Source organism: Podarcis gaigeae (genome assembly GCF_964106915.1).
Source record: "Podarcis gaigeae genome assembly, chromosome: 13".
Classification (NCBI taxonomy): Eukaryota; Metazoa; Chordata; class Lepidosauria; order Squamata; family Lacertidae; genus Podarcis; species Podarcis gaigeae.
The window spans coordinates 44,110,624-44,121,543 of NC_139689.1; the positions used below are offsets into that span (position 1 = coordinate 44,110,624).

The window sequence follows — 10,920 nt, forward strand, 5'->3', positions numbered from 1 at the left end:
AGACACTTCCGGGTCACGTGGCCAGCGTGACGAAGCTGCACTGGTGAGCCAGCACCAGCGCAGCACACGGAAACGCCGTTTACCTTCCCGCTATAAAGCGGTACCTATTTATCTACTTGCACTTTGACGTGCTTTCGAACTGCTAGGTTGGCAGGAGCAGGGACCGAGCAACGGGAGCTCACCCCGTCACAGGGATTCGAACCGTTGACCTTTTGATTGACAAGTCCTAGGCTCTGTGGTTTAACCCACAGTGCCACCCGCGTCCCGTTATGGCCCTCTAAGTATGGGCAATTAAGGGAAGAAGAAGCAACGGGAGCTCACCCCGCCGCGGGGATTCGAACCACCGACCTTGCGATCAGCAAGTCCTAGGCACTGAGGTTTTACCCACAGCGCCACCCGCGTCCCTTAGACTTCAGAATAGGGCGGACCTAAATCTTGAGACTTTTGCAGAGCTGTGCTCATAACCTCCTGCGCTCCTGCCTAATTGGCGATGACAAAAAATGCATTTTCAAAATCGGCACTTCACGTACGCAAAAGAAATAGAAAAGCAAAACATGCTTAGTTAAGTGTTAGAATTTGTACGGCGTGTTCGTTTGTTGGCGTGAGCACAGTGCCCAGCTCTTAAATAGCCTTTATTGAGTGGTTCAGCAGATCACACCAGCTGAGAGAGTCCGAATCTGGCACTTTGCATCGGGAACACAGCGTGACGGCCAAAGTGTCAGGCATTTGAACTGGCTAGTGTCAGCATTCCCTCTTTGCTGTTCACTGCTGCCTAAGATGAACTGCAAGAGAGCCTACAAGGTGGACCCTATTTCAAGAGAAAGGCAAATCCCAGCTGAAGAAATAGGAACCAGAAGAGGCCTCGTGCCCAAAATATTTATTGTCTGTTTAGTTTATTTAGTGCATCTGCATGCACCGCTCTTCAGCCCAAAAGACTCCTGGAGTGGCTTACAGACAAGACAGTCCCTATCTGTAGCCTTACAATCTGGGGGGAAACCAAACAAACCACAACACACAAGAGAAAAGGGATAGAGAGGGAATAAAAGGCTGGCTGTGGAAGCATTGCAGTTAAATAATTTAAAATGGATTGGTGACGTTTTCCTTCAAAATTATAGGATGGGCTTTGTACCCCAGCTTCACCCTTTCCTTCATGCAATGCAGTTATTTTATGTTCAGTATAAACAGGGCTGTTTTTACACCTACACACACCACTTTTAATTGTTCTCCAATACATGGAGGGGATGAAAATGGGAAACAGGGGCATTCTGGATTCAAATCAGAAACCAGGATGGCTTCTGTAATTCTGGGGCTGTCCCTGGAAAATCAGGGCACTTGGAGGGTATGCATTAAGTCTCAGCTTTGCTTCTAAATAAACATGCATAGGATCCAGCCTGCATATAACCTGAAACACTTACTGTACACATGGTTTCTACTTATGCTTATTGCATTATTAGCCATCACGACTGTAAGCATTAAAGGGGTGGCTCAAAGGTGTTGTGGAGTAGCTCATGTGCATTAATTGAGATTAATTGTGTGCATTAATTGAGATTAATTGAGATGCAGCATCCTGAGACAACAGATTTAGGGAGGACTTTGGAGCTGTGATAGGTATGGTCAAAGAAACTTCTAGAATCACTACTGCAAAGTGTGTGCTGCAGTTGGAGAACAGAAGAGGCAAGGATTCTGATGACTGCGCCGTAACAAGTGAGCGAACAAAACATAGCAATTCCACACTAAATGCCTAGTGTGGAAGAACCCTGTGTCTATCTGGTCTCTCTTAAATTTCATTGATTTTTAAAGGCAGAGTTGCTGCAGTTGCCTATTATTGGGGTTTTTTATGCAGGGGGAGGAGTGGGATAATATAAAATGACCTGTCAGGAACCCCTCAGTCAGCAGTACTAAAACCTGGAAAATTTGAACCCAGGGATTCCTGGCAAATTTCCTCCATCCACCCAGAGCTAGGATGCAGGAGAAGCTGTGCCCGAACCAGAGACGCTTCCCTTTACCCAGGGGGACGGGATGAAGATTTAATGTGGCCCTGGAAAGAGTTAACATTTTGGAGTTAACTGTTTTGGAGGGCTTGTTTGTTCCTCTTACATAAGTTTCTCTAAACTTGTTTGTCCCAAGCTAGAGGGGGAAGCACCTTTGATCGGGAAGGTGTTTTTGTACCAAAGTGATTTTAAGTCCAAAGCTCAATCTGCTGCACACGGAGAAGATAAAAGGCGATGAGAGCCGCCCAAGGGTGTAGTGCGGCTTCAGCACGGACCGAAATAGCTGGTCGCTCAACTATCAGCAGAATGGAAGCGGGCATGGACTTTCTCCATCACTCAGGCATCCAAGCCACACACTACCTCCAAACTAGCTACCCGGCAGCCCAGGATTGGTTCCTCTTTGTTTCTTTTGCTGCCGACCTCCGAAACACGTTCTTTGTCTTCTTCCCCATCTGGTTCCACCTCTGCGAAGCAGTGGGGATCAAACTCATCTGGGTGGCTGTGATTGGCGACTGGCTGAACCTCGTCTTCAAGTGGTAAGTGTCCTGCCTACTCTAAGGTGGTCGCCTGAACTCAGGCTTTCTTCATCTGGGCATGTAATGTGGTTAAGTAAAGGTAAAGGGACCCCTGACCGTTAGGTTCAGTTATGGCCGACTCTGGGTTGCAGCATTCATCTCGCTTTATTGGCCGAGGGAGCCGGCGTACAGCTTCCGGGTCATGTGGCCAGCATGACTAAGCCGCTTCTGGTGAACCAGAGCAGCACATGGAAACACCGTTTACCTTCCCGCCGGAGCGGTACCTATTTATCTACTTGCACTTTGACGTGCTTTTGAACTGCTAGGTTGGCAGGAGCAGGGACTGAGCAACGAGAGCTCACCCCGCCGCGGGGATTCGAACTGCCGACCTTCTGATCGGCAAGCCCTAGGCTCTGTGGTTTAACCCACAGCGCCACCTGCATACTTGTTAAGTAGGCACCAAGAATATCCACAGCTAGCTAAATTTGGAATGGGAAGACTTCCTGGCAAGTCCAAACCCCGGCAGCAAACCATTCTGCCCATTCCAGCTGCTCTCTGCTATTCTGTGAAACCAGCTGTTAGGATGGCCTCAATGGAACAAGTCCCTTCCATCTCCCTTCCACTCTTTCTTTCCCTTTCACCAGGTCCTCTCTGCAAGTTCCATGCCAATCTGGCAAGTTATTTTTTTTCTGTTACTCGTGGAATGGGAGGAAATTATTTGGTTGCCCTTGGTTGACATTAATGAGTTGTGTGCATGGCCTATTACTGCCTTTGGTGTTAGCATCTAGGATAAATAGCTATTTGCCATGTGGATGGGCCCAGCCCCCCAGATCTGTTTCTTTCCAGCACCAGACTCCAAAATACTCCACAAAAACATGGGACCCTTCTGGTCTGCTTGCATTGTGATCCTTAACACTCAGGAATTTGTGTGGGCGTCGCAACTCTCTTTCCTTTCGGCCCTAGCTGGTTCTGTTGTCGGCAATCCCTTCCTACAGCAGAGACTCACAGTGCCTCTCATGTTCCTTTTCTCTACAGGATCCTGTTTGGGCAGAGACCTTACTGGTGGGTACGTGAGGCCAGTTTCTACCACAACACCTCGGCCCCTGCAATCCAGCAGTTCCCTGCTACATGTGAAACTGGCCCAGGTGAGATGCCGAAGGAAAGGGTGGCCATGTAACCGGAGGCAGGGCAGGAAGCAAAAGAGGGAATGCATTAACACCAAAAAATATAATCATAAAGACAGTTATTCTGTGAACTGCCCCAAAATCATATGATGATATAAATCTAATAAATAAAATAATAATACAGTGGTACCTCGGGTTAAGTACTTAATTAGTTTCAGAGATCCATACTTAACCTGAAACTGTTCTTAACCTGAAGGACCACTTTAGCTAATGGGGTCTCCTGCTGCTGCTGCGCTGCCGGAGCACCATTTCTGTTCTCATCCTGAAGCAAAGTTCTTAACCTGAAGCACTATTTCTGGGTTAGTGGAGTCTGTAACCTGAAGTGTATGTAACCTGAAGCGTATGTAACCCGAGGTACCACTGTAAACAGGTTTGATAAATCTAGGCCGTGTCTTGAGGTAATCACAATTCCATATGTTTTGTGAGCACCTGCATTTTCTGTACTTTCTTGTACTGGAACACGATATAGCCTTGCAAGATTTAATTTCCTCACCCATGTCTGAAGCTTAATGAAAGATACTTTTTAAGAGCCAAATGGGTTAAGTTAAATGCTAAAAATGAAGTAAATGGTCAATGAAGATCTGCCTTAAACTCCCACCACCAAAACATGGTTCAGTCTCAGATCAAAATCCAGGCTCTCTCTGAATCCGTGTTTATCTCTGGAAAACAGAAAGAGACGCCAACCACAGGACTTGCTCAGCTGTTGCAGAATATGTTGCTTGGGCTCTGAGTGGTGAGCCTTGAAGGGGGCGGGAAATCAATACCTGAAGAGTGGTATTTGGGTATATAAGGCCTGCATCTGATTTTGGATTTTATTTCCCCTCTGCAAAGGTGATGGGTAATATAGATGGCCTGAAAGGGTTTTGTCTTTCGGGCAAGGCTGAGGGTGATACGGAGGTTTTGGAGCCAAGGCATCTGACTTTCCTTTTCACTTTAGGGAGTCCCTCTGGTCACGCGATGGGTTCAGCCGGCGTGTACTATGTGATGGTTACAGCCATTCTCTCCATTGCATTGAAAAAGAAGCAGCCATCTTGGAAACACCGGTAAGCAGCGCCAGCAATATTAACAAAAGGCACTCTATCTGAGCAAGGGAGAGTGCTGGGATGTATTTTCTGCTTCAAGGAGAATTAATATTACAACATGCAACAATGCTTCCGTTGTGGAAGGGAAAATTGGAGGTCCTGCATTTTATCCCTTTGGCAGTAACCTTTTACAAAAGGTACAAAAATACACTTTACAATAAGCCAGAGGTTTGATGCTGATAAGGAAAAGAGACACCAGGAGAGAACAATATTTTCCCTGTGGATATCTTAGGGATGGGTGGATCTGTTAATTTCAGTCCTCTAAGTTTCTCATTTCTCCAATCTTAGCATTCCCAGTTCTCCACATTTCTGCATTAAAAAAAAAAAATCCTCATGAATAGTTGACAGCATTTTAATGCGAATTTCTCCCAATAAGCACATTTTGCTATGGCTATCTGGCTAATTTTTGCAAGCAATTTCCCCAATTATCATGCATGTTAATGGTTCTGTGTACATTCCCCCCCTGCTATTGCATGGGGAACTGCATCACAAAATTCAGAGGAGGACAAATTTTGCAGGATAGCTGCGCTCACACAATGTTCGCACGTTGGTTCGAGAAGTGCAAGTTAGTTAGTTTCTCACTGAATTGCAATGAAGATCAAATTGCCCCTTCACCCCTAGAAGATGTTGTCATTAAAATTGTCTGTAGCAACTGGAAAAGTGAATTATTCTCATTGGGAACCAGGAGAAGGCATATACAATATTTCAAAGTGCAGCAGGGCTACACTGGAAATTCCTTCACTGCGATCAGTACAAGTGCTCCTCTCTCAGCTCATGCTTTGGAAAATACATTCCTGCATGTCTGAACCAGAAGCCAGATGATTGTGCGGATTGACTGCCCCAAGGTGTTGCCAAGGGATTTCTCAATCATCAGACAATGACAGCCTGCCTGAAATCTGTAGGGACAGCATTTGGCAGCTGAGCAGGATTTTGATTGGCTTGTTTGCTCATCTGTCATTTCACTTGTGAAGCCAGAAGGAAATCAGGCTCACACTGCAATCGAACAACCTGTTGTGACCTCTGCTTTCACATTACACCGGTCTTCCCCTGGTGACAGAGGCTGGCCAATGCAAAAAGTGCACAGGAACCCAAAGTCTTTGTTATGTACTGAAGTTCTCACCCTGGGCCAGCAGGGGGATACTGTAGATAGTTATGCAAATGAAGGATTGAAAGTGATGTTCAGTGATTGGATAGTTTTAGAAAGTTGTTACAGTAACGTGGTACTGGAGCTCTATATAAGCAGGCTGACTGAGCCCTTCAGTTCAGTTCTGTTCTGGCCTCTGAATAAACAAGAGCTGTTTGAAGAATCGCTGTGTCGTCTGATACGTTTACCCACAACTTAACAGTCTTAATTCTCCGGAGCTCTTACATTTTTCCTGACAGTGGGTGGGAAAGGATCTGTATAGCATGCAAGTGAGCTCAGGAGATACCCCAGAAAAGTCTGGCTTGCCAGTGTTCACCTCTATTCTCTTCTCATCTCTTGTCTCCTTTTGCAGTTTCTTGCAGGCAGTTCTCTGGGCGGCTTTTGCCATCGTCCAAGTCTGCGTCTGTCTCTCCCGTGTCTTCATCGCTGCCCATTTCCCCCACCAAGTTGTCGCTGGTGTCTTCTCAGGTCAGTGCAGGTTACTCACCGCCTGGTATGATATATTGAGATGTACGGCAAGGCTGCAGCTATGGAATACAGTAGAATTCGTTGCCGTGGACTCAGCGACAGATTCTAATACGCAGAATCCACAGAACAAAATTAGTGTGCTCCCCGAAATGAGGTCTTTTAAAATAATAATCAATTTTATTAAAGGTTTTCAACCTAATATAGCATAATTTTTTTAAAAAATGTATCAAACAGAAGAAAGAGAAAAAGAAAGATACATTAATAATATTTCTCATAAGTAAAGGTAAAGGGACCCTTGACCGTTAGGTCCAGTCGTGACCGACTCTGGGGTTGCGGCGCTCATCTCGCTTTATTGGCCGAGAGAGCTGGCGTACAGCTTCCGGGTCATGTGGCCAGCATGACTAAGCCGCTTTTGGCGAACCAGAGCAGCGCACGGAAATGCTGTTTACCTTCCCACTGGAGCAGTACCTATTTATCTACTTGCACTTTGACGTGCTTTCGAACTGCTAGGTTGGCAGGAGTAGGGACCGAGCAATGGCAGCTCACCCTGTCGTGGGGATTCGAACCGCCGACCTTCTGATCGGCAAGCCCTAGGCTCTGTGGTTTAACCCACAGTGCCACTTGTGTCCCTAATATTTCTCATATGATCCTCATTTTTAAAAAAACTAAGTTATAAATATATCTGTGCAGCCCTCGGCCACCAGTTTATCTTAACCTTCATACATACGGAGAACTGAATTTCCCTCCTCCCACGTGGGAGAGCTTCCCCTTCCACCCTGAGAAAAGCCACTCTGACCTGCCAAAATGAGGTCTTGATGAGGCTGTGAGATACCCATAAAAAAGAATAATTTGTCTTTGAGGTTGTGATGGCAATCCAGGTGTTCCACCTTGTTTAGTTTTCTAAAGACCTGAGTCGCTTTGCCAAGCATACTGCAAAAGATGTCGCTTCATAGCCTTAAGATTGCTTCCAAAAGTTTGGGGGTCTCTGTGTCCTGACCAGCGATGTATCCTTTCCCCCCCCCCCAATCCAGGCATGGTGGTTGCCGAATCTTTCCAGCACATACGCTCCATCTACAACCCCAGCCTGCGGAAGTATGTGGGCACCACCCTGTTCCTCTTCTCCTTCGCTCTGGGCTTCTACCTGCTGCTCAAGGTGCTGGGCGTGGACCTCCTGTGGACTTTGGAAAAGGCCAAGCGGTGGTGCGAAAACCCAGAGTGGGTCCACCTGGACACCACGCCCTTTGCCGGCCTCCTGCGCAACCTGGGGGTCCTCTTTGGGCTGGGACTGGCCCTCAACTCCCCAATGTACGTGGAAAGCTGCAAAGGGAAACAAGGGCAGCAGCTGGCCTTCCGGTTGGCCTCCATCGGCGCTTCGCTCCTCGTCCTGCACCTCTTTGATTCTTTCAAGCCCCCTGCTAAAGTGGAGATGCTCTTCTACCTCCTGTCTTTCTGCAAGAGTGCCGCCGTGCCACTGGCAGCGGTTGCCCTCATCCCATATTGCGTCTCCCAGCTCCTTACCCAACAAGACAAGAAAACTGTGTAGTCGCCATGCCGGTTTTATTTTCTATGAACTTGAGCAGGTGAAGAGCTACGATGCAAGGCCTCAAGGGCAAAAAGGGACAGCGTTCTTGGCGGTCCTCTTAACTGTGTTCTGGGCTCCCGCTGGAGCCAGGATACGGCCGACCCATCTGCCTCCCTAAAATACCAGCCGGGGTCTCCATCCAGTGCTGTCCATAGGTCGTAATTCCAGTGGCGCAGTTGGGTAATTCTTAGATTGTGGACATTATGGTTGAAAGGTAATGTGCGCCGTTCCTCTTATTTCAAAATGTTGCTGATATGCCAGCGCTCCTGCATCTGGGGCCCCTCCAGACCCTAAAGTCTTGGCCCCGGATGCCGTTGCTACGTGAGTCTTCCAGTGCAAGACATTTCTCCAGAAAAGTGTTACCTGCAATTTTGGCCGCCACCAGCAAATACAGTTACCTGCCCAGCCGAGATGACGGGGAAAAACTGGTATCAGCAAGGCGGGGAATGGGGAGAAAGCAGGGGGATTCACTTGGCATAGTTGGGGCAGAAGAGGAATAGAATATATATTTCCACCATTGCTTGTCTTGTGGCAGGAGAGGCAATCTGTCCATCCATGACACCCACCAGCATTGTTCATACTTCAAGGGAGACGCTCCCTAGTGAGCCTGGCTGGTGTTATGAGGTCAAGCAATGAACCCCTGTGTGTGCTACGGGGGGATTTCACATCACTGACGGTCATTTTTGGGATGGGGAGGAAGAAAAGATGGCAAACCCACCCGCGGCCTACCGCAGCCTAGAGATGGCTTTTGTAGATGTCTGCACGCCATATTTCTATATTTGTACCTACACCTTTTTGTTATGAATAAAGCATGTTTTGTTAGCAAATGAATGGTCAGCTTTCTTTTGGGAAAATATTTGAAAACTGAAGTATTAAATGTTGTTTCAAAGCTCCCCGTATCAATTCCCTCTGCCAGTTAACTATAAATGAACTCCTAGCCTTGATTTAGTGATGCAGGTTACAGTACTCCGACAGTGTTGTGCCAGAGCGCTAAACTTCGAGATGAAAATAATAATAATCTGCAGTCATTCTCTAAAGCTCTTCTCCAGTCTCTGCCAGCCCACTTTTTCACCTCTTTTAACTGCTGAAGAATTATTATCCAGTGTTTACGCAGTGGGTGGGCTACTCTGTGCCAAAAAATGATATCCTGAGACTTTGGTGGTGGTTTCTTCACCTGTTGACAGGTAGGAGAAGCAATGTTTGCTGTGCTTAATTTATAAAATGAAGCTGGGGATCTAGCCAGCTTTAGAGTACTGGAACTTCAGACCTGAAATCACTTGCTCCTAATCAAAGCAGGCTACAGTACTCATTGGTGAAAGAAAGGCATTCTGCACGTGGTCAGAGGCACTGTCTCCTCTTATTCACATATTTCAGAACTGAGTCTTGATTTGTTCCAGAGCTAATCCTTGGGGCAAGCTAAACCCTGTTTGCTTCCCTGTCATGCTAAAGACTGTGTCAACAGTTCATTAAACAGAGACTGCAAGGGGAAAGCTGGAGGAAAGGTTAGTGGGTGGGGCACACTGACTGAGCCACACAGCGCCAGTATATGAAGTAACTTAGAGTTCATCTCCATTTATTTTTGTTTGCTGTGTAAACCAACAACAAATGGTGATTACCGCAGACCCTGTTTTCCGGGGACGTCCCTGATTTAGAGAAACCATCCCAGTTTCTGATTTGACCCCAGAATGTCCAAGTTTTCCTTAGGATGTCCCTATTTTCATCGGAGAAATGTTGGAGGGTATGGAATTATCCTGAGCCATCAGAAGGCAAGTTTTTAAAAATGAAATGCTTAATTTTTTTTTAATATGTTGGAAGTTGCCAGAGTGGCTGGGGCAACCCAATAAGATGTGTGGTGTATAAATATTGAAATTATCATTATGGAATGGGACATCCCTATTTTCATCAGAAGAATGTTGGTGGGTATGGTAGGCGGTAGGACCACATGGCTTGCATTTTTTAAAAAAGAAGATTTCAAGTTGATATTCCTCATTACAGATAGCAAGGCTGAGGGAATGACCCTCCATTCTGGGCCAAGGGGGGTGGGATTCACTGCCTGACACACGCCACAGTCACAGTGGATAGATGAACCAATTGTATTAACAAGTTGGCTCGTAATAAAATTTGACGTATTTGCCGGTGGTGCATTTCGGGGGATCAAAATGGTGGGCATTGGGAGAAGCGGTACCGCCATAGGCAGGGGATAAAGAAACGAGTAACGTACAAATGAAGTCACTGCCATGACAGTAAACTTAACACACTCAAATCAACAAAATCCTACCACCAGGAGAAATCCAGAATTTAGAATATCTGTGACTGGGCAGCAGCAATCCACCCACAATGAACAAAGAATGACCAGTAGCAGAAGTTCGTCCTCTTTCTAACTTGGGTCTTATTTTATATGGAAAATGTGATTTATCTCAAATTTGTAAATGTTGTGACGTGGGGTTTGTGATTTCAGCTCTCTTGACATAATATGCTGGAGACAGTTCTCTAATAACACTTCTTTATTAAAGCAAACAAGACTGAGACTTGAGGAGGGGAGAGCTACATTTATAGGGACAGGGAACAAGCTAGAAAGGATACATTTTGGAGGGAACAATATCAGGCAATCACAGTCCTGCCTTTTGGAGGAAACCAATAAGACAGAGGATCCAAATACAGCAGCTTAAATGAACCAATAGTAGCTGTACCCTCTGGAACCAAAAGGCAGTTACTTTACCCTAATGCAATACAGACAATAATAATACAGATATAAAATCCTTTGACTCAATACACAACACCCCTCCCCCCCCCAGTGAGCACAGCAGACGTAATCTCTCACATACTGTGGGGGTCCTACAACTTCTACTTGATCTCCTGACAACAGGTGTTGCCGGTTCTGGATTGGGTGTCACCTGTGGTAGGGGGGGCTGCTATGGGGTTTCGTCAGGAACAGATGGAGTCCCAGACATCTC

The 10,920-nt window shown here is 46.4% G+C and overlaps 1 protein-coding gene across 2 annotated transcripts; it reads left to right on the forward strand.

Moving 5' to 3' along the window:
* Positions 1–2,164: 2,164 nt before the first annotated feature.
* Positions 2,165–8,793, forward strand: LOC310830080 (glucose-6-phosphatase catalytic subunit 1-like). 2 transcript variants are annotated; one of them, XM_083709617.1, is made up of 5 exons: positions 2,165–2,527; positions 3,542–3,651; positions 4,628–4,733; positions 6,269–6,384; positions 7,416–8,793. In XM_083709617.1, the coding sequence occupies exons 1-5, from the start codon at positions 2,226–2,228 to the stop codon at positions 7,925–7,927; spliced, it is 1,146 nt and encodes a 381-aa protein (XP_083565743.1). In that variant the 5' UTR covers positions 2,165–2,225; the 3' UTR covers positions 7,928–8,793. The 2 variants fall into 2 exon arrangements, with proteins under 2 accessions (XP_083565743.1, XP_083565742.1); XM_083709616.1 differs by having other exon boundaries at positions 2,219–2,527; positions 6,269–6,409; positions 7,385–8,793.
* Positions 8,794–10,920: the final 2,127 nt, after the last annotated feature.

Coding starts and splice junctions, on each gene's coding strand:
- LOC310830080 (XM_083709616.1), top strand. CDS start 2,226: ATGAGAGCCGCCCAAGGGTGTAGTGCGGCTTCAGCACGGACCGAAATA. Junction 3,652..4,627: donor TACATGTGAAACTGGCCCAG/GTGAGATGCCGA, acceptor TTTTCACTTTAG/GGAGTCCCTCTGGTCACGCG. Junction 4,734..6,268: donor CAGCCATCTTGGAAACACCG/GTAAGCAGCGCC, acceptor CTCCTTTTGCAG/TTTCTTGCAGGCAGTTCTCT.